Raw genomic sequence first — 22,358 nt, forward strand, 5'->3', positions numbered from 1 at the left:
TGCTGCACTACTGTCACGCCAAGAAAACAGATTCCATCACAACGCAAAACTACTTCATAACCAGGATCGCAAAATGTGACAAAACATTACTCATAATTTAAACAATTCATCAACTCATCAAATCCAGGCCTAATTTTGATAATCATATCGTGGTTAAGTTTCATACATAATCCCATTTTCCAACACCCTTATATGCAGAGACAACAGTACCAAGTGCATCACAAAAGCAACAGAGTACAGCTATAAATATAGGAAAATATATGACAGACATAAATAAAGTGTGTATCCCCTTGCCGCGTTCCAGAGACATTACGTTACCTCCTTTAGTGACAAAATTAATTTCAAACAAGTGATTATCACGCCCAAAAGGGTGGGGGGGGGGGGGAAACTCTCTCACTATATATAAAATATCAAATAGCCATAGCATTGGCTAAATATCTTCCGTCAACCAACAATTAAGTCACATTTTACTGATAAAGCTCATCCACCGGGACAATCCAACATAGAAAACGAAACTCCACAAAACCAAAACAGTAACGCTCAGCTGACGCTGTAAACAGCCTCGCCTCCAGGTGCAGTCATCGGAAATGTAAACCCTAGATGCAAACTGCACGTACCATCAAGAAGAAGATGATCCCTCGTCGTCAAGTGCATCAAGGCTCATTCTAACACACATCTGGTTCAGTCGTCGCTCTTGCATTAAGTGAAAACAACACCTACTTCCAAGCGTTGCCAAATGAACACTGACGTGCCACTGTGACGGGACTCCCAACATCACCACTCGTGCCGTCATCAGGAGGAGCAGCATCACGCAAACTACACATATCTTCACGCAGAAGCGAGAAGGTGGTGGAGGCCAAAACCGTCATTGTCAAAAGAGTGCTGGGAAGACGGGACACTACGAGCTTAGTTCTTATCCTGGACCTACACTTAGGTAATTACACGCTCTGTGACTAGGCTATCAATGTTATTGGAAGATTGGGACTAACACGACAAAAGATTAAGTGCTTAAGGTTCTGTTTGGCAGTTTGTTGTATTCTTAGTACGTGGGTGAAGTATTTACGTCCACCGCCCACGGGATGGATATGGGGTGCATAATAAAGAAATTGAATTGAATTGAACCCGTCCTCACACTAGGCTGCTCGAAGCAGCGACCGTCCTCCCCAGACTCATAAATTTTAACATACTGTGTATTAAAAATCGGTTTGCTTTCATATATAAATTAATATTATTGTACATTAATATTCTAATTATAGTTAGTTGTAGGTTAGATTAGGTGTTTAGGTTCTGTTGGCGCTTATTTGTATTTGAAGTACGTGAATGAAGCATTTATAACATTGTGGTTCGAACAGATGTCGTCAGCAAACCACCTGTTCCGAAAGTGTTCGGACGTTATCAGTTGTAAGTGGTGTGTAAATCGTTTTTCATTCATAAACAGGGGGGTTTGGCGGCTGGATTAACGAGCATATGTCATTTGTTTATGACACAGGGCTGTTTGCAGGACATAACAGTTGTGCCTGTAGTACGTGGGTGAAACATTTACAGAGTTACGATTCAAACAGAGGTCGTCAGCGAAGCTTCGATGACGTTCAGAGGTTCGAGGATTCAGAGGTTCGAGAAGTGTTGGAACGTCATCAGTTGGGAGTCGTGTGCACGCGAGTACTGTGGCAGAAACTTGTCGACGCCTCAAAGCCTTAGTGCAGTGTGTCACGTCTTCTACTGAGTGCTCACGACGTCTCGCAAGATTTGTGGATGCGATAGTGTTGTGTTAACCCCTCATCGCACTAGACGAGGTGCGCCCCCCCGCCCCCCCAGCGAGTTCCTCCTTCAGAACAAGGTAAGCAGCTCCTCCATCCTCAATCGTCACCTAAACTGTTTATATATATATTATATATATATATATATATATATATATATATATATATATATATATATATATATATATATATATATATATATATATATATATATATATATATATATAATCCATATATACGGATTAAAATGTGATCGTTTATGTGTTTACGAATAATATTTGAGGTATATGAGGATTGAAATGTCTAAAAGCACTTCAGTAAAGTGCAAGCCTAATTCGTTTTCATGTCATTACAGGTAAGTAGTTGCAGATCTTCGAGGAGCAGATATATCCACCATTTTGAGGTACGTTCCTATTTTCCTGTTATTTTCCTCGCTATCTTTTAGAGATCCAGCAAACCCAGGGTGTGAAAGGTGTTCCTTATTTTCGGGCGTGTATTTCACCCAAGCTAGCGCCCTAGACCATTACACCACGGCATAGACAAAAGCAATATAGCAACCTGGGATTCCATTGAACCCTCTAAGAGCCTTGAGGCTTCCAACTGAAGCCTAATCAGTTTTTTTTTTTTTTTTTACCCATTGGCCCGATTTTCTAGTTACGTCTACTTGCTAATGTTTTTTTTCGTTGCACGATGTCTTTAAATGTTTTCTGAAAAATCCGATTTGCTGTCATCGAATATATTAAAACTGTTTTATACGAACTCAAAGAAGAGATCTCAAACAGGAACGACTTCGTGACACTAATGCTGATAGTCTTGAATTTGATGGTGTTACTTGGTAATTTCGAATGCTTGTTTTCGTTAATTTACCAACTACCTACCGCCAGCAACTTGGCCGGTTATTACAAGAAGCTACTATTTCGCTGCATGTTATATTTTGTTATTGCATTTTGCAAGTTTCCACTCCTGTGGGAGTGTTAGTGTCTTTGGTGGGGGGGGGGGACTTTTTGAAGCATATGACCAGCTGTGTCATGACGTAATTAATATGATCAGCTGTGTCATGACGTATTTGATATGACCAGCTGTGGCATGACGTATTTGATATGACCAGCTGTGGCATGACGTATTTGATATGACCAGCTGTGGCATGACGTATTTGATATGACCAGCTGCGTCATGACGTAATTGATATGACCAACTGTGTCACGACGCAATTTTCAACTTCCTTTTATTTTACTGAATAAACTTTGTCTGGGCCAAAACTGATAGAGCAGAGAGGACACAGAGGCTCTGCTACGATAGCGGGAGATGAAGAGAATGTGAGAGTTGATGAAAATGCGAGAAACAAGTGTAAGAGAGAGGAAGGAGGATTTGAGGGTAAGGTTCCATGCAAGTTATCTAACGAGACAGGTGACTGATGCTTGCATGATTTATCAGTGTTTTAAGGCAATATCAATAGGACCATTTGAACCATCACTCGATAACTTATTTCGGCTCTGACTATTGGGGAGAGTTGCCTCTTATACCTTACAGATCCTCCAAGTTGGTCAGCAAAACGCGGACTGAGTGTTATACATTTATTACCTAATTTTCTTATAATACATGAGGAAGAGAATCCAGAATACATAACTGCAATAAATGCTATAAATAACGAAGGATTAGTTCATGTCTATGGTCGACGTAGCGAGTGGTCGTGTGACGGCGTCAGGCAGGAGGAGGTCCTGTCTCTCTCTCTCTCTCTACTTGCCGAAGCATCCCTGGGTGATGCCCGGGGCCGCACACATGGCGGTGACGGTGACGGTGGTGCCGGTGAGGTAGGAGGTGGAGGTGAGGGTGAGGGTGCTGAGGTAGGTGGACCAGATGGTCAGCTTCTTGCCGTCCCTGTTCACCACCTCCCTCTTGACTCGTTCTTCCACCTCGCCCGGCTCGAGCTGACTTCCCGCCAGCTCCCCGAACGGGTCTTTTCGGTCGTTCTCCAACAGCCTGTGGGAGACAGATGGGCAGTGGAGGGGTTATCTTGAGGTACATAGCCTTCCCGGTTTGGTGCCTTCTATTGATAATTACTTACTTACTTGATGTTCTTGAGGGCGTTTGTGATCTGTGACAGGTCATGACTCGTGGTTTAGAGGCTTTCTTATAGTACAGTAGTGGGTTTGTTTTTATTTTTACCTTGTATCACAGTGAACAGATGGGGGTGTGAGTGTGGGGGTGTGACTGCGTGTGGGGGGTGATTGTGTGGGGGTGACTGCGTGTGTGTGACTGTGGGTGTTGGTCGGGCCTGTAGACGTGTGTTGAACATGACAAGAGAGAGAGAGAGTTAGATAAGTGATCCTACCACGATTATCCTCATTTTTGACCATGTTCAAAACTTAAGGAAGACATTTAAAAATTACCATTTGAAAAACCGTTTTACAATTTGAATGGAGCCGATGTGCATCACTAAAGGTCGCGATTCACTGAAGCACGTTTCTTTCCCTACTACAAGAGCCAGAAGATCGCGAACTTACTCGTGAACAATTCTCCTCCCATCGTGAAGGTGAACACTTTGAACGATATGAATGTCGTCTATACCTTTACATTCCCACTAGGGGACTGTCAGCCTGAACGATCTCAACATATAGGCAACACAACATCTTTTTTGCAACACCTCTGACTATGCTCTAGACACCTCTAGTAGGGCCTCGTAGCCTGGTGGATAGCGCGCAGGACTCATAATTCTGTGGCGCGGGTTCGATTCCCGCACGAGGCAGAAACAAATGGGCAAAGTTTCTTTCACCCTGAATGCCCCTGTTACCTAGCAGTAAATAGGTACCTGGGAGTTAGTCAGCTGTCACGGGCTGCTTCCTGGGGATTGGAGGCCTGGTCGAGGACCGGGCCGCGGGGACACTAAAAAAAAACAAACAAACCCCGAAATCATCTCAAGATAACCTCAAGATGCACAAACACCTTCATCCATCAGAGATACATTGATCAACAACACATAAATGAATCAACCAGGGCAACAACGGCATCAGAGAGTTAGATGTAGCTGAAGCACTACACGTCAAACATCATACTATAATCAGCCAGCTTACTCTTCGGTGCACTTTTGCTCTCTGTAGTACAGGAAGAAGATTCGCTCAGTACGCACTTCTTCACCCGACTTCAACTATGTTATCCCATCACTTCAACTCATCTTAAGATCACATTCAAAGATCCAAAGATCACATTAGGACTCACGACCAAAGATCACATTTGGACTCACGACCAAAGAACACATTTGGGCTCACGACCAAAGATCACATTTGGACTCACGACAGAAGATCACATTTGGACTCACGACCAAAGATCACATTTGGACTCACGACCAAAGATCAGATTCACCCTTAACACCTCTTGGGTGGCTTAATCTTCATCAGTCACCCTCATCCTACCTGGAGTGTGCTGGCAGACGTTGTGCGTCCACTGCCTCCGAAGATGCTGACGTGAGCTTCAGCGAAATGCGTCCTTCAGTGACAGATTATTTTGGTCATATTTAATAACATACTCTCTGCCTACAAGAAAGACTGCTACTCAGATACACCAATAGCCTAATATGTTTATATATGTATATATCCCCCCACCTCTTATCCCTCTCACCTCTCTCACACCAATCCTTACTCTCTCACCCCTTTCCTCTCTTCGCTACTCCTCCCTGCAATCCCCCCCCCCTCTCTCTCTCTCAAGAGGAGAGAGGGATGGATAGAAGGGGGAAGAGTGGGGGAGAAGGTATAGGGGGAGGGGATTGGGTGAGAAGGGGAATAGAGAAGGGGATGATAGAGGGGAAGGGGTAGAGGGACTTGGACACAGCCAGGTACCCCACCTAGAATAAATATATATATATATATATATATATATATATATATATATATATATATATATATATATATATATATATATTTACATCACTTTAACTCTATGACCCCTTAAAGAATTCGAACCCAGAGGTATTCTGACTACTACACCAACGATCGGCTGGTGCAGTGGCCAGAGTACCTCTGGGTTCGAATCCTGTGAGGGGTGATAGAGTTAAAGTGATGTATGTGCTTGAGGGGGATCACTCAGGTTTGGCTCACACATGTATATATACAAACACTAGAACGCACAGCAGATTTTTAAAGACTGTCCTCTTCTTGCGGCCCTGACACGCCGGCGAAGCGGTGGTACTGAGGCAGGTGGAGAGGGCGGTGATGGTGGTGGTGGCGAGGCGCTTGACGGAGGTGGTGGTGTATATAGCGAAGAGTCTCTCCTGCCTCCTGTCCACCTCCAGTCTCTCCTCCGTCTCTGCTGGCGAGGGATGACCCACGTCTTCGGCACCTTGCGCCTGGGCGGCCACTACCGCTGCCAGCACTCCACACAGCGCCGCCACGCACGCCTTCATCTGCCGCCACAAGCCTCACGTTACATTACTACACAATGATAAATGCCATTAATAATAACAATAATAATCACATACAATTATAATCACATAAAAGGAACGTTTCAATTTGGCAGCAGGACGCTGCTTCTGGAAACTTTTTTAAGACTACTCATAGCCCAGTCGGTAGAGCGCCGGCCTCACACGCCTGGGGTCCAGGGTTCGAGTCCCATACAGACCAGGAGAATGAGAAGAATAAAGTCTTTGTGTGAAGCCTTGAAGTGCGGTGACCTTGCCTGGGAGGTCACCAGAGACTTCAAAATGGTGACGTTTCTGATGCTGTTGTTGTTGTTAAAGATTCGCTACCTGGAACATAAAGTTCCAAGTAGCACGGGCTATAGTGAGCCCGTAGGTTTCTGATGCGTCTCCAAGGTGGTTTTGGCCAAGTTTCCCTGCTGCCTCCAAGGCAAAGACAGCAGGGAAACTTGGAACTCCAGGGCGCACTAACGGTGGGGCGGATACAGCGTTCTCTGTGTGGTGGAACAGCGTCAAGTGGGAGACGCTGGTGGACCTCCGGAAGGCGCTGTTGCCACCACAGCACATCAAATTGGGCCTTGTGTAAACAATTCATCACACCTCTAAATAAGGAGTCGGTAATCTTCGAGTACCTTCAGCACTTCATCCCTAAGCTGTGTGAGCTAAAGGTAAAAAACCAGGTGTCGTCATTGAACCACAGATAAAGAAGATTCTAGAGTGCAAGGAATTCCACAAGAAAGTGGAACAGCTTTGTCGCAGCGATTTGAAACTTCCCGAGTGATTACCAGGCCGAAAAATATGAGGAACTGGTTGAAATTGTTGGAAGGAAGGAAGGAATTATCAGGGGGTGGTGGGGGGGGGGGGGGAGCGCCAAGCCATTACCACTATAAAGCACTGAGATGAGGTCAGGATAAGGTTTTGGGATGAGCCTCAAGGACTTTTGGGTCACCCAAAAGTCCTTGAGGCTCATCTTAATGAATTCAATGAATAGGAGGTAGGGGGCTCGGAGGAGCAAGGTGAGGGCTTCCACCAGGATATACCCGCCTTTGAACAACGCTGACAAGGACAGTATAACGATAACATACTGTGAGGCTACGTTTCGGGGGATTGATTCGTGAAAGGGATTTCCAGTATAATCGTCAACATTGTGTGATTATTTTTGTATAATTTTAGTATAATTACACGTTAATTTTCATTCACATATGGTTTTTCTAACTTTATCTGAATGAAAAAAAAAATGTAAATTGACCCGTTTTCTCGCTGGACATATATAAATTTCAAAATTTCACTGACCTGGTCACAAAAGCAAAGTTTGAAGGGAATGATAACCATTCTAGGCATAAGTAATGAGCAAACAACACCACCCAGACCCCAGGAACTAAAATAACATGTAAACAACTCAAAATAAATAGATTTGGGTGCAACTTACCCCATCACTTTTGTGCAGTCGTCGCGACCGTCGAACTAGTGGGCCAGATCAAGTGTGTACTAGTTGTCTAATCTTACTTTTAAGCGGTGTAAAAAGGTCTAAAATGGTCTAAAAAGGTCTCAGTGTTGTGGTCTAACACTTTTGGGCTGAGCTGAATCTTCTCTCTGGGCTTGAAACTCGTTCGATGTCAAATTCATTTGTGAATTTATCGATGGAGGCAAACTTGTGCATTAAGGTGACTTGAAGGGTGTGTGTAGCCTCCTGGGACTGATGTGTGTGTGTGTGCTTTTAATTATATGCCGAGACGATTCAAGATGGTATTGTGAATTAGTGAATTGAAACATCAGGAGAAAGCACCTAGCCATTACGACTATATTGCACTGTGTGAATTAGTGAGTGATGTTATATACAACTTTCCTGTAGGTGAAGTGTGTGGCTCAGTGTGTTAGTAGTATGAGATGCAGCTGATGTTGCAGAGTGCACAGTTACCAGAGTGCATTTGTGTACATAAACTACATATGTACACTGGTGTTATTAGCACTAGTAAATGTTAAACCCTTCCGGTGAACCTGCAAGTATTTCCACCTCTGCCTGAAGAAACGTTACCCAACACCTATGGTAAATTTGCAACTTTACAACGCGGTAATTCTCGTAATGTTTAGAATTATCAACACGTAAAACCCTGTCCTGCGTTCAATATCCCAATGCGTCTACCTTCACTGCATCCTTATATATCCTCCCTCATGTCCTGAACCTGATTTCTTCAATTCAACAGCCTCACAAGCGTAAAATATATGAAGACTGAGGAAGGTGGGGGCGAGCGCCATCTGTCTCCATAACCGAGAATCGATTCCAAAGATATTGGGTTCTGGGGGAGATCCGGTGGACCCGGAGGGTAGAAATAGCCTAAGCTACTCTATCCCTTTGAGATGTATTTTTTTCTTGTCTCAATAAACATACTTGAACTTGAGGGGTAGAAATAGCCTAAGCTATGAACAAATCCGCAAGGGCCGTGACGAGGATTTGTTCATTTGATCCATCACGCAATTGTGATTTCTGTGTGTTGCCTAGGCTACTCTATATCCCTTTGAGATGTATTTTTGTCTTGTCTCAATAAACATATTTGAACTTGAATGGTGGACCCAGGAGGTTCTGTCATAGGTGAATGGATGTGTACTGCTGGTGAGTATGAGGATGCGGCGCCTTACCCACGAAATTCGAATTCTGTTGCAGTGAGGATGGTAGTTGTTGTGAAGATGTGGGGCCTGTTCTTGATGAGGACAACGGCGGGAACCACAGACAGACATTTCAATGTTTTATGTGTTTCCTAACCTGTGTTTGAAGCTGTAATTCTGTACGTGTTTTGGTCGCTTTCAGGTCATTCCGTTGACACAAATCAACCTAGCTAAACCTCCCTACCTTAGGCCTGTGTTCAAACCTTTTTATATATAATAATATTACTCTGCATGTGACAAAAATGTTTGTTGAGTATACCGAATATAAAAATCTAGCGATTTTTGTCCTCTGTTTTTGTTCTTACTGTACTCTGTTTTTGCGCATGTCACAGGTTGAATGTCTATGCATATAGGACAGATTGAGGACATTTGCCAGGCGACGGTGACCTCCGTGACCGCATCTGTCTAGTGAACCAGGTGCCTACTACTGTAGCTCTGAATCAAGGGACAAAGTTAGCCTAGAAATACAAGGAATTTTCGGACCGGTACTTATATAATAAGTTAGCAAGCAAAGTTGCACACCTTTCTGCAATAACAAAGGTACAAGTTTAAAATGATATCTAGCACGTTTTAGCAACGAAAGAATAAATTAGTAATTTCCCTTCGCACGTCACACAATGGAAAAAAATACGTTTTTGATAATTTCCAAGATTTCGAGACACTGTTCAGCGATCAATCGTCTTCCGAATGAATGCTGCGTGACTCAAGATTTCTTCTTGTAGATGGCCCAAGACACATCAGTCGGTAACACGAAGCCACTATAACTTCCTCAGGAGTCAAAAACGTGTTCCCCCAGCCGCCGTGAACACCTTAAAGAGTGTCGAGTTGGGATTTCTTTCACGAAGCTTCGAAGCATATAGACACGGGGTCACACAATATGGAGTCAGGTCAAAGGTCAGCCACAAGGAAGTGATGAACTATGTGACGGTACGTTGTCACTCGCTCTCTGGAGTAGAGAGGCTGTGTGAGAGAGTATTGGGCACACCAGCCAAGTCAACAACTACTCCAACACCAACCAACCTTGTCGTGCAGCGGGAGGTAACGAGGCCTGGTTTTGTAAGGGCTGCCATTTATATACTCCGTAACAGCGCGCCAACCAATGCTCAAAAAGTCGACCACAGACCGTTGCTCGCGGCTCCGGGAAAAAACTTTCAAAATTTCAAATCATGGAGAGGGAGAGGAGGGGGGGGGGGGGGGTTAGATCGTTACCAAAGGCGTTGTCCACTGATCTTTTCTCTTGTTTCCAAATAATACCAACTTCGAACGTCACATTATTCTCTTGTTTGCTTCCTCTCGCCAATAATCGCAGCAAATAGAGAAGAGAGAGAGACAGACAGACAGACGAAACTTGTTCGTTTCGAAAGACTAATTTTGGGTTGAGTTTTCCTTGTACCAATATTCAAGAAAAAAAACGGAATACTATTTTTAGACTTGAGACGTAGATTTTTGCCTGTTTTTCAGTGTGAGCTGCACTCACTGTTGTGGTGTGACACTGTCCTCACTGTTGTGGTGTGACACTGTCCTCACTGTTGTGGTGTGACACTGTCCTCACTGTTGTGGTGTGACACTGTCCTCACTGTTGTGGTGTGACACTGTCCTCACTGTTGTGGTGTGACACTGTCCTCACTGTTGTGGTGTGACACTGTCCTCTCTGTTGTGGTGTGACACTGTCCACACTGTTGTGGTGTGACACTGTCCTCACTGTTGTGGTGTGACACTGTCCTCACTGTTGTGGTGTGACACTGTCCACACTGTTGTGGTGTGACACTGTCCTCACTGTTGTGGTGTGACACTGTCCTCACTGTTGTGGTGTGACACTGTCCTCACTGTTTTGGTGTGACACTGTCCACACTGTTGTGGTGTGACACTGTCCTCACTGTTGTGGTGTGACACTGTCCACACTGTTGTGGTGTGACACTGTCCTCACTGTTGTGGTGTGACACTGTCCTCACTGTTGTGGTGTGACACTGTCCTCACTGTTGTGGTGTGACACTGTCCTCACTGTTGTGGTGTGACACTGTCCTCACTGTTGTGGTGTGACACTGTCCTCTCTGTTGTGGTGTGACACTGTCCTCACTGTTGTGGTGTGACACTGTCCTCACTGTTGTGGTGTGACACTGTCCTCTCTGTTGTGGTGTGACACTGTCCTCTCTGTTGTGGTGTGACACTGTCCTCTCTGTTGTGGTGTGACACTGTCCTCTCTGTTGTGGTGTGACACTGTCCACACTGTTGTGGTGTGACACTGTCCTCACTGTTGTGGTGTGACACTGTCCTCTCTGTTGTGGTGTGACACTGTCCTCACTGTTGTGGTGTGACACTGTCCTCTCTGTTGTGGTGTGACACTGTCCTCACTGTTGTGGTGTGACACTGTCCTCTCTGTTGTGGTGTGACACTGTCCTCTCTGTTGTGGTGTGACACTGTCCTCACTGTTGTGGTGTGACACTGTCCTCACTGTTGTGGTGTGACACTGTCCTCTCTGTTGTGGTGTACAGGTTCCTGAGCCTACTGGGCTCTATCATATCTATACTTGAAACTGTGCATGGAGTCAGCCTCCACCACATCACTGCCTAATGCATTCCATCTGTCAACTACTCTGACACTAAAAGAGGTCTTTCTAATATCTCTGTGGCTCATTTTGGTACTCGGTTTCCACCTGTGTCCCCTAGTGCGTGTACCACCCGTGTTAAATAATCCAGAGTCTATTATCATGCCTCTGAGGTTAGGATATCACTAGCCTAGTGATTAATTTTTGCATTATTAAATAAAGTTACTGTATATTATTCTATGCATTTTATATATTTTCCTTTAATTCTGAGTCTAGATCTTGAATTGTTTTGGACATTATCTGTGATCTCTTGAGCATTTTTATGAGTAAATATATTTCTCGTGTATTCATGAAGTTAATTTGAAAGGAATTCCATTCACCCAGTAATGTTAAAAGATCGAAGTGCCCTGCGCTCCTGGAGGAGTGGTGGCGGCCTTATTTGTTTATGAGTGAGCGTATCTTTTCATATGGGCTGTAAGAATTGTAAATATATTTTTAACATCTTGGTCATTACTCCTCCTCCCTTTCCGCTGATAAATGAATGAGCATTTCCTGCTGCGAGGGCTGACTTTTCCAGTTGTTTGGGGGTTATATCAATGCAATTATTTCAGTCTAATGGTTTATAAGTTATAGCAACCATTGATGTGAGCTATTTATAGTGAGTGCTTTATTGTTGTTTATGTTCTTACAATGGCAGGCATGGGTAGAATGGTAGCGGTGTGGGCAAGACTGACCCGTGGGATTTATTTAGCAATTTATTAATTTATATTAAACTTTATAGTAATTTATTTCTTATGTTTGTTTATTTCGATAGTGGACCGTATGATGTTTAAAGTGGACTGTATGATTTTAATTCCCACAAATCGTTTCCTACACATTCTGGGGAATTAATGTTTATATATATATATATATATATATATATATATATATATATAATGTCTATAAATCGAAATTATTGATTAGCAGACATTCACTACAGTATATGAGCATATACGTTAGTAGTTAAACTGATAATAATTTAGTGATAATTATTAATTAATTATATTATTATTATTATAATAATTGTTGTATTTAATAATTATCACTCTTCCTTCTGCTGGGTCATGAAGGAAGCGGGCCTCGGGTGAAAGATCTGTGACGATCTCTGTCAGGAACCCGTAGGTGCGGGACCGGGCCGTCCACCTCCCGGGGCTCGTGCGGCCCAACAGGCTCTGCTTCAGGAGGCTGGGGGAGTTCTTATCCTTGCTGAGGTGATTCTTCTCCGGCCCCGACCACGGCGGTCTCCAGGTTTGGAGGTCCCTGTGCCCATTTTCACCAACTTCGAGGTCAACTCCGGAGCTCACAGTTCCCGCGACGGCGCTGGAACCAATCGTATTGGCGTTTGCCTTTCCATTAGAGACTTTCGGCGCCGTGAAGAGGGAGGGGGGGGGGGGGGGGGACCTGCTGCTTGGGTAACAGCTTCTCCTCCGTGTCGACCTACCCTGGCTTTGCGCCCTGGAGAGGCCACTCCAGACTGTCAACCAGACTGCAACTCCATAGTCTCCTGAGCCCAACCACTTGGGCTGGACGGTAGAGCGACGGTCTCGCTTCATGCAGGTCGGCGCTCAATCCCCGACCATCCAAGTGGTTGGGCACCATTCCTCCTCCCCGTCCCATCCCAAATCCTAATCCCGACCTCCTTCCCAGTGCTGTATAGTCGTCATGGCTTGGCGCTTTCCCCTTGATAACTCCCTCTCTCCATAGTCTCCTGAGACTGACGGATGCCTGCTACTGCTACTAGTTAAAGTTAAAATACAGCTTATCTGTATAACCCGCCAAACACACACTGAAACTACGACGTTGGTACAACGTTCGAACAAGTTTTAACACCTAACCAGTTATAACAACCAATATAGCAAGTTGTGACAACGTTCTAATACGTCATAAACACGTTAAGCCAAGATGTAACAACTTTATTACAAGTTGTAACAAGCGGAAAATAGAGACAGTTTCGGTTTGTGTTTCCAGGGAATTGATTTTGAGGTAGACAACCAGGTATGAGCGCGGATGAGACTCGCCAGCCGTTAACTTCTTGTAAGCGAGGCTGCCATCAACGCATGCAACCCGTTCTCGCAAATTTAATAAGTCAATATTGACTTATTAAATATGTGCATAGGTGACATACTTAACATAATAGTTTCCCTTGGAAAGCTTCATAGAAAACACCGACCTTACCTAACCTACTTACTACTGGCGTACTAGGTAATTGGTATTAATTCTTCTTCCTCTTCACTTACACCTGTCAAAGGGCACTCACATAATAATAGCAGTAATCCTAAATATGACAGCTATATCAGGGGGGAAATATAGTTATGAGATAACATCCAATATTACTTGATTTGCTCGCTAGCATCCTAACCCGGTTTACACTAATATCCTACATTACTGGCCAGGAATGAAGAGATAATAGGTTTCGCAATCAGGACATTTTCCCTTATTTGTGGACGATGAATGTGTTGATAATGGGAGCACTTTACATCCCATAACACTACGTCCAGGGATTAGTTCTGGAGCTTAATTCTGTTCCATGCGAGACTTGTTGTTATGGTAAATTGATTATTAATGGCGACTACAGGCCTCCTCCCACTGATGCCTCCGGCTGTTCACTAGATGCGTCTTGTCAAGAAGTGGAGAAAGCGGGCCCACATTTAATCTATTTTAGTACTGAACAATTACGTTGGTTCAAGAGGAATGTTTTTATAATGTTTACAGTCCAGAGACTGCGGTTTTAAGAGGAATTCCCATTAATATGGTTGGTGAATTTAAATGGTGACATATGGCAATGATATCCCCGTTTTTTTCTGGGGGAAATTCCACTGGCTCTCGTTTTCTATGAGTTATTGAAAGTTGGTAAATGGTGTTGATTTTTCTGACCAGCAGCACACCATTTGGTCACCATTTGGTCCGGGAGACATCTCCCGTCAGGCAGGATGCAGTCGCACCTCCACAGATCGCCAGTATCAGCTCTTGATACTGGTAATGGGTCCAAAGGGCCGCCACTTACGGGCTATTCATGCCCGTGCCACCTCTTGGGTGGCTTAATCTTCATCAATCAATCAATCAACAAGCAGCAGCATTGTGACGGTGGCAGCAACCGCTGCTGCTACCATGGTAACCTTGCCCACACTTATGCGAGAATTCGCCTAGTTGTGCTTGCGGGGGTTGAGCTCGGGCTGCTTGGGCCCGCCTCTCAACTATCAATCAATCAATTGATTTATTTATATATTTTTCACACACACAGGAAGCAGCCCGTAGCAGCTGTCTAACTCCCAGGTGCCTATTTACTATTTGGTGAACAGTCCTATCAGGGTGAAAGAAACTCTGCCCATTTTCTTACACATGTGGTCTTACATATGTGGTATACAAGGTTCTGAATGATTCCTTACACAGGTTCCTGAACGCTGTTCTGATGTTAGCCAGCCTCGCATATGCCGCTGATGTTATTCTTTTGATGTGGGTTTCAGGATGTGTGTGTGTGTGTGTGTGTGTGTGTGTGTGTGTGTGTGTGTGTGTGAGCAGCTGCACATCACCAACTTCAACCCATCCTCCACCCAGAGAGCGAAGTACTCAACCACACTCATCCCTTCGTAACTACGTCAGTATGTGACTTATATACAAGTTCCTCTGACGCCCGATTCATAACGTGACTTTTTATGAGGTGAAAGAAAACTCTGTTGCTAAAAAGATAAATTTATATTGTTTTAAAAGGTAGGATGATGCTTAGTTTGCCTTTGGGTAACTGCTTTATTTATGGTGCTTTATTTATACAGCTTTATGGTGTTTTTATTGTGTAATTTTGAGGTTAACGGAACGTGGCTCGAGTCGTAGCCTGCAACAGTCCGATTGAGACTCGAACTAAACCTGGAGAGTTATAGAGCGGTATAGTGCAGAGTTCTGCCCCCCCCCCCCCCCACCATCAGAGCACTTGATATAGTGACGGTGATACAGTGCGGTGATATAGGTGTCTAAGGGTGTCAAGGAGGCCTGGTCAAGGACCGGGCCGCGGGGACACTAAAGCCCCGAAATCATCTCAAGATAACCTCAAGATGGTTGATGTTAAAGTTCACTTAACTCGTTGTTATCTATACAGATAACATATACGTACTTTTTTGTTTGCACAAAAACAAAATCCACACAAAAGTTTTGTGCATTTGTGATTTGTCGTTTTTCAATAAATAAATATAAGGCTTATGAATTTATTGCAGCTCTTGCTATCTTTATGTAAAGTAAAAACCAAGCTTTTGGCGGTTTTTTAAGTCATATTTTTTATATTTATCTTAGATAAATATAAGATAGATATCTTAAGATTATAGGAGTCTACAGTCTGGTGAAGGAGGGGATATAGGAGCATAGTGAGGGTCTACTGTCTAATCTATTGGGTGTCTATAATTGTAATAATTAAAAACCTGGTCTCTAGCATCTTTGATTTCGACGTCAGAGCTTCATTGATGGTGACTTCAGTATAGGAGACATCACACAACATCACAAATCACCTCACACACCTAATTTGGGTCGGCATTGTTTGTCAAGAATGTTGTTTGAGTGTTTGGTACCCAATAACCTCGTTAGCAGGGTAGGTCCTTTGTCCCAGTACCTCGCCTGGGAGTCCCCCAGGTATTCAAGACCTTCTTGGCTTCTTTAAAGCCGTTTTTTCGTTGTCTTACCTTTCCTTACACTACACTACACCATGTCGTACCTCAGTTGATTAAGGCAGCGTCTGGGATGCTCTCGGACGCAGGTTCGAATCCTCGTCACGGCCCTTGTGGATTTGTTCTTAACTTTCCTGTTTCCGAATTTGAACACACGCCCTCCCAGGAAGCGAATGCATTGGGTGTAGGAGGGTGGTTTTCACAGTGGGGTATGGCAACCTCCTTTACGGGTTTTTCTAAGACCTTTAGCCCTTATGAGACCACAAGTTCTGGGTCTCTTCGTGTTGGCTTCCTGGAAGACTCGTTGGAACACCCGTTACGTCGACTCCTTCATAATTCCCGCCACTCGAAGTCCAAGACACTGAGTTCGCAGGAAGGGGAACATGACCTCCAACTCAAAGGACTTCACTCGACGCCATCTTCAAGTATCTAAAATGTTGGAGGTTTAGATCTTTTAATTTAGATTTTTCAAGTATCTACAATTTCTAGCACACCTGCTAGAAATATATCCATGTATAATATCGGCTTTGTTTCGAAAATTTATACGATGATATTTTTATCTTAAGATTCTTACTTATCATGACTCCCAGATATATTCCACATTTAGATTATGCAATTCGAGCATTATTCAGCCGAGTACCTGGGCTCTGAGTTAGAGATTTATTAATGTTAAACGCATGTGACGGTCTATCATGAATTTTTGAAGTTTATTAGAATAGTTTACAGCAAATTTGAGTATTGTGTGTTTTTTCCCGCTCTTTTTTTATGTGTCATAGGCAAATTTAAAAATAATAAAGAACCCCATACACCACCACACCAAGAGCCCCACACACACACCATCACAACAAGAGCCCCACAACACCACCACCACACCAAGAGCCCCACAACACCACCACACCAAGAGCCCCACACACCACCACACCATGAGCCCCACACACACACCATCACACCAAGAGCCCCCCACACACACCACCACACCAAGAGCCCCACAACACACCATCACACCAAGAGCCCCACAACACACCATCACACCAAGAGCCCCCCACACACACCATCACAACAAGAGCCCCACACACACACCATCACACCAAGAGCCCCACACACACCACCACACCAAGAGCCCCCCACACACACCATCACAACAAGAGCCCCACAACACCACCACACCAAGAGCCCCCCACACACACCATCACAACAAGAGCCCCACAACACCACCACACCAAGAGCCCCCCACACACACCATCACAACAAGAGCCCCACAACACCACCACACCAAGAGCCCCCCCCACACACCATCACAACAAGAGCCCCACAACACCACCACACCAAGAGCCCCACACACACACCACCACACCAAGAGCCCCACAACACCACCACACCAAGAGCCCCCCACACACACCATCACAACAAGAGCCCCACAACACCACCACACCAAGAGCCCCCCACACACACCATCACAACAAGAGCCCCACAACACCACCACACCAAGAGCCCCACACACACACCACCACACCAAAAGCCCCACAACACCACCACACCAAGAGCCCCACACACACACCACCACACCAAGAGCCCCACAACACCACCACACCAAGAGCCCCACACACACACCACCACACCAAGAGCCCCACACACACACCACCACCACACCAAGAGCCCCACAACACCACCACACCAAGAGCCCCACACACCACCACACCATGCGCCACACACACCACCACACCAAGAGCCCCACACACACCACCACACCAAGAGCCCCACACACACCACCACACCAAGAGCCCCACACACACCACCACACCAAGAGCCCCCCACACACCACACCAAGAGCCCCCCCACACACCACCACACCAAGAGCCCCACACACACCACCACACCAAGAGCCCCACACACACCACCACACCAAGAGCCCCACACACCACCACCACACCAAGAGTCCCACACCTGGTGACAAACAGAACTCTCTTGAGGAAGCTTCAGACCCTCAGAGAGATGTTAACAATGATCTATGCCAAAATAAACACACCTTGGACACAGGGGACACACACACCAGGAAAAAATTAATCAATATTACCACCAATTAAACCCTCTGTTGTCATAGAATAATTAATTGTTACGATAATTAAAAATAAAAATATTATCAGTACCCAACATTTGAGTTAGAGGACCAAACCATCCGTTTTCTTTGTGATTATTTCGGTAATTGATAAATTGGCTAAGTTTCCGTTGGCCGGAGGGGTAAGATAATTATACCTATTAACGGGTGTGTGTGTGTGTGTCTATATAAAGCTATATAGAGCCATCCTTGCAACACTGTGCTTCCCACTTGGGCTGTCTGCTTCGGGGTTGCAACTCGTGTCTCGTGTCAACGCAATCTTCCTGCTGGGGTAAGACTCGCTTCTGCAAGAGTTCCCGCGATAAATGAGCCCTCGTCCCGGCCGGGTTCTGTGTCACCGGCGAAGACAGTTTGGTGTATGTCGTGCAGATGATTGTTGCTGCAGTAGGGGTGCAGGTGATTGTTGCTGCAGTAGGGGTGCAGGTGATTGTTGCTGCAGTAGGGGTGCAGATGATTGTTGCTGCAGTAGGGGTGCAGATGATTGTTGCTGCAGTAGGGGTGCAGATGATTGTTGCTGCAGTAGGGGTGCAGATGATTGTTGCTGCAGTAGGGGTGCAGGTGATTGTTGCTGCAGTAGGGGTGCAGGTGATTATTGCTGCAGTAGGGGTGCAGATGATTGTTGCTGCAGTAGGGGTGCAGGTGATTGTTGCTGCAGTAGGGGTGCAGATGATTGTTGCTGCAGTAGGGGTGCAGATGATTGTTGCTGCAGTAGGGGTGCAGGTGATTGTTGCTGCAGTAGGGGTGCAGATGATTGTTGCTGCAGTAGGGGTGCAGGTGATTGTTGCTGCAGTAGGGGTGCAGATGATTGTTGCTGCAGTAGGGGTGCAGGTGATTGTTGCTGCAGTAGGGGTGCAGGTGATTGTTGCTGCAGTAGGGGTGCAGGTGATTGTTGCTGCAGTAGGGGTGCAGGTGATTGTTGCTGCAGTAGGGGTGCAGGTGATTGTTGCTGCAGTAGGGGTGCAGATGATTGTTGCTTTTGTGGCTCTGTGTGGTGGGTTGTGAGACTTGTGGTTCCTTGTGGTTGTTGGGCTCTTGTGACTGAACAACCAAATATTTTGAATGATTATTATCTACACATCATAAGGGGTTTGCAGATATTTATATATATATATATATATATATATATATATATATATATATATATATATATATATATATATATATACATATATATATATATATATATATATATATATATATATATATATATATATATATACATATATATATATATACATATATATATATATATATATATATATATATATATATATATATATATATATACATATATATATATATATACATATATATATACATATATATATATATATATATATATATATATATATATATATATATATATATATATATATATATAATGCTGTTGATTGCTGGTATTGACTTTTTGATGTGTAGTGCCTCGCTGATGTCGAGCCGCCTGTTATCGCTGTATCTATCGATGATTTCTGTGTTGTTTGTTAAAATTTCTCTGGTGATGATCTGGTTGTGAGAAGAGATTATATGTTCCTTGATGGATCAAAAAGTCAACACCGGCAATCAACAGCCAATTAATGCACAACTATATTCTACCCACTTCAAGGCACCGTATGGGCCAATAGGCCCTCTGCAGTTACTTCCACTTCACCCAGTATATATATATATATATATATATATATATATATATATTCCTCTGTAATATTGTATAATATATTAGTGATGGGGGTGGGAACCTTGTACAGATGAAGGCGCGTGTGGCGGTGTTGGGCGGCTGCCTCCTGGCGCTGATGGCAGCCGCGGCGGGCAGCGACGACCGCCTCACCAACCACGAAGACACGCCAGAGAGACTGGAGGCTGACAGGAGGCAGGAGAGACTGCTCTTCGCCTACTCCACCACCACCTCCGTCAAGCGCCTCGCCACCGTCACCCTCACCGCCCTCTCCACCTGCCTCTCCACCTTCTCCACCGCCGCGGGATCCAAAATTCCGATTTGTAGCGGCAGAAAGAGGCGGACGATCTTCAGTAAAATTGAGTGAGGCTTTACTTATTTTTCTAAAAACCATTCCTACAGCCACTGTAATATTGCAACCTCAACATTTTGTGTAATATGAACCCGACTTTCACATTGGGCTTATATATATATATACCCTCTCAGTGTAAATTGATCAATGGTGATAAGTTAATTTTAAAGATGTTTAGCCTATCTAGACCTGTAATGCTTCTACTCCTTGCAACAGACTTAACGATATGTTAGTCGACAACCTCTCTGGGACCTTAGCGGACGAAGATTCCTACAACGCAAAAGGACGAGCTATGGAGCCGGCTGTTGGGCGGGAGGTCCTGGACCGGAAGGGCCGGAAATTCACCATCTGGTCGACCTACGTCAGTACCTTGACCCTGACCTCCACCTCCTACCTCACCGGCACCACCGTCACCATCACCGCCATGTGTGTCGCCGCCGGCGTCACCCAGGGATGCTTCGGCAAGTAGGCACCAGGTCCTATGGGAATTAGGGAGCTTCAGGGAGGTCCAGGGGTGTCCATGAGATAAGGTGCTTGCCAATTTTCTGAGAATTCCTTGGAAATTCATGAAAGCCCTTGGGTTATCTACCTGACCCGTGGAAATCTTCGGAATTCATTGGAAATCTTCGGAATTCATTGGAAATCTTCGGAATTCATTGGAAATCTGTTCAGGTTTCTGAAAATTCATTGAGATCCCTAGGAATTCCTTGGAGGACCCAGAAATCCCATGGAAATCCGAAGAGATTCGAGTAATTCTTGAGGTTTGGGGGATCTCTAGCAATCCATGTAAGCCCACGGAAGTTCTTTTAATGTTCATGGATATCCCTGGAAGCCCGTGGGTATTCTTGGAGGTCTCTGGAAGCCCATAGATACCCGTGGAGCTCCCTGGAATCCCATGGATATAATTGAAGATCCATGGAAGCCCTTCGATATCCTTAGGGGTTCCTGAAAGCTCATGGATGTCCGTGGTAGTCCGTGGAAGCCCGTGGATGTCTGTGAAAATCCGTGGAAGCCTGTGGGTGTCCCTGGAAGCCCCTGGCAGTGGCCGAATTTCGAAGATACAAGATATTTCAAGTTTAGCTTTGGCTGACACCATTTTTTATAATTGTATATATAATTTGCTTGGACTTGTTTCCTCGTGGGCTTAAGTTGCAAATAAAAAAATGATTTTTCATCTTGTTTGTCTAAATCCATGAAAGCAAAGAATGCTGTTTGAAAATGACAAGAGATATAATTTTATTTTAATAATTGTAAATTTCTTTATACAACATTCACGCATTTTCGTCAGGTAAATTTGATTTCAGTGTTTGTATTGAGCTGTACTGATCAAACCTTTTTAATTACTGAGGCCCACACTAGGTTACTGCCCACCCAGAAGTAATATTTTAGTCCTTAACAAAATCCAAAAGTATATATATTCGGTGCAATTACATTGAAATTGAAGGAGTACACATCTTGGTCAGTATATATATATATATATATATATATATATATATATATATATATATATATATATATATATATATATATATATATATACCCTCATATGTGGGATATATAATATGTACCGTGTCGTGATGACCAGATTACATGTGTTATGCTCTATATAGTGTCAGCCCTGATGACTAGAGAATGCTCTGATGACTGATGACATTTGACTACGCTCTCGGCAATGATGATGACGATAAAGGAAGGATTCTGCTCTGTATATACCCTCTGGCAAATGAGAAATGATGTTCACCACATCACTGATATTTGTGGTGTTCTTGATAAAGAGCCAGGGAGCCAGCCGTCATGAGAGATGGTCATGGAGCTTGGGTATTGAACGAAGGCACGTGACAGGTTGTGTGATCTTTATCAATCTTAGAAATGACAGGATGAGAACATCATACTGAAGCAGGGCGTATAGTGGTATATACACCCATGTATTTATCATACTGAGGCAGGGCATATAGTGGTAAATACATATGTATACAGTCGTCGTAGTCTCTGGATCCAGCCTCACCAGAGTGCAATGGCTACTGGTATATACATATTAAGCCAAGCCAACTACTGGGCTGAAAATGATAAGCTTATGCATATGCATATGTGTATGTGATGCAAGTATGTATGTATGTATACTTGTGTGTGGGTATGTATGTATTCTTATGGTACGTGTT

The 22,358-nt window shown here is 44.2% G+C and overlaps 2 protein-coding genes across 3 annotated transcripts; one reads left to right on the top strand and one right to left on the bottom strand.

Annotated features, from left to right (window-relative positions):
• The first annotated feature begins 545 nt into the window (after positions 1-545).
• On the top strand, positions 546-21,371 carry LOC123773856 (uncharacterized). 2 transcript variants are annotated; one of them, XM_069318701.1, is made up of 4 exons: positions 546-934; positions 1,563-1,837; positions 19,921-20,210; positions 20,416-21,371. In XM_069318701.1, the coding sequence occupies exons 3-4, from the start codon at positions 19,921-19,923 to the stop codon at positions 20,666-20,668; spliced, it is 543 nt and encodes a 180-aa protein (XP_069174802.1). In that variant the 5' UTR covers positions 546-934; positions 1,563-1,837; the 3' UTR covers positions 20,669-21,371. The 2 variants fall into 2 exon arrangements, with proteins under 2 accessions (XP_069174802.1, XP_045623729.1); XM_045767773.2 differs by lacking the exon at positions 546-934 and having other exon boundaries at positions 1,517-1,837.
• On the bottom strand, positions 3,318-6,207 carry LOC123773821 (uncharacterized). Its single transcript, XM_045767742.2, has 2 exons — positions 5,879-6,207; positions 3,318-3,737 (listed from the first exon to the last, which is right to left on the bottom strand). Exons 1-2 carry the CDS (start codon positions 6,151-6,153, stop codon positions 3,494-3,496), a joined length of 519 nt encoding a protein of 172 aa, XP_045623698.2. The 5' UTR covers positions 6,154-6,207; the 3' UTR covers positions 3,318-3,493.
• Positions 21,372-22,358: the final 987 nt, after the last annotated feature.

The sequence above is a fragment of the Procambarus clarkii genome, chromosome 91 (assembly GCF_040958095.1).
Source record: "Procambarus clarkii isolate CNS0578487 chromosome 91, FALCON_Pclarkii_2.0, whole genome shotgun sequence".
Taxonomy (NCBI): Eukaryota; Metazoa; Arthropoda; class Malacostraca; order Decapoda; family Cambaridae; genus Procambarus; species Procambarus clarkii.